The sequence below is a fragment of the Rhinopithecus bieti genome, unplaced genomic scaffold, assembly GCF_001698545.2.
Source record: "Rhinopithecus bieti isolate Rb0 unplaced genomic scaffold, ASM169854v2 scaffold_25864, whole genome shotgun sequence".
In the NCBI taxonomy this organism is placed as follows: Eukaryota; Metazoa; Chordata; class Mammalia; order Primates; family Cercopithecidae; genus Rhinopithecus; species Rhinopithecus bieti.
In genome coordinates, this window is record NW_016852402.1 from 1 (window position 1) to 695 (window position 695).

Consider the following 695-nt stretch of genomic DNA (forward strand, 5'->3'; position numbering starts at 1 on the left):
GAGTGGATGAACATGTGCTTGGTGTAGTTTTTCTCTAAGCTGAACGTCTTGGGACAGTGGCCGCACTCATAAGCAGGTGGCTCGGCACCTGGAGTGCGAGCAGAGGTGCCTGAGGGGGCTGTGGTGGGAGCAGCGGAGGGAGCCGGGGCTTCCCACAGCTGAGTGCTGGGGGCTGCCTCGGGCTGGAGTGTGGGGTAGAAGGCGGGTGGGGGCGCAGGGCTGGCCCGGATGGTGCTGAAGGGAGTGGTACGGGGGGTCCGGGAGTACCCAAGTGAAAGGGGAAGGGTGCGACAGGCGGCCCTGAGGTCTTCACGCCAGGCGGGCGGGGTCCAACCAGTATGCAGTCGGGCTGGACAGGGGTCTCGGTGGGACAGCCTTCGGGGACAGCGCCATCTGGAAATACGTCCTCAGCTGCCCCAGATCCCCGAAGAAAATCCCTCCCGCACCACTGTAGTCAGCGAGGCCAGTGGGTGCAGGGGACTCCTCGCACGCGCTGTCAGCAGCAGCAGTGAGGAAGCCGGCAGCACAGTCTGGGAAGGAATGAGGGGCCTGGCTCTCTCCCGGGCTGCCACCTTCGCCGTGCTCGCCATCGGTCTCATCGTCAGTTTCTTCGTCATCGTTGTCACCTCGGTCGTCAGGGGCCGCGGACAGTGAGGGATCAGCACCAAGCCCCTCGGATTTGACAGGTGTGGGGG

At 64.7% G+C, this 695-nt stretch overlaps 1 protein-coding gene across 1 annotated transcript; it reads right to left on the bottom strand.

Annotated features, from left to right (window-relative positions):
• Positions 1–5: 5 nt before the first annotated feature.
• Positions 6–687, bottom strand: LOC108525239 (zinc finger and BTB domain-containing protein 45-like; the record flags this gene model as incomplete). The annotated part of the gene is given in 3 exon segments (XM_017866277.1): positions 6–220; positions 223–444; positions 447–687. Coding segments are annotated over 3 exon segments (678 nt in total), but the record flags the coding sequence as incomplete, so codon positions are not given.
• Positions 688–695: the final 8 nt, after the last annotated feature.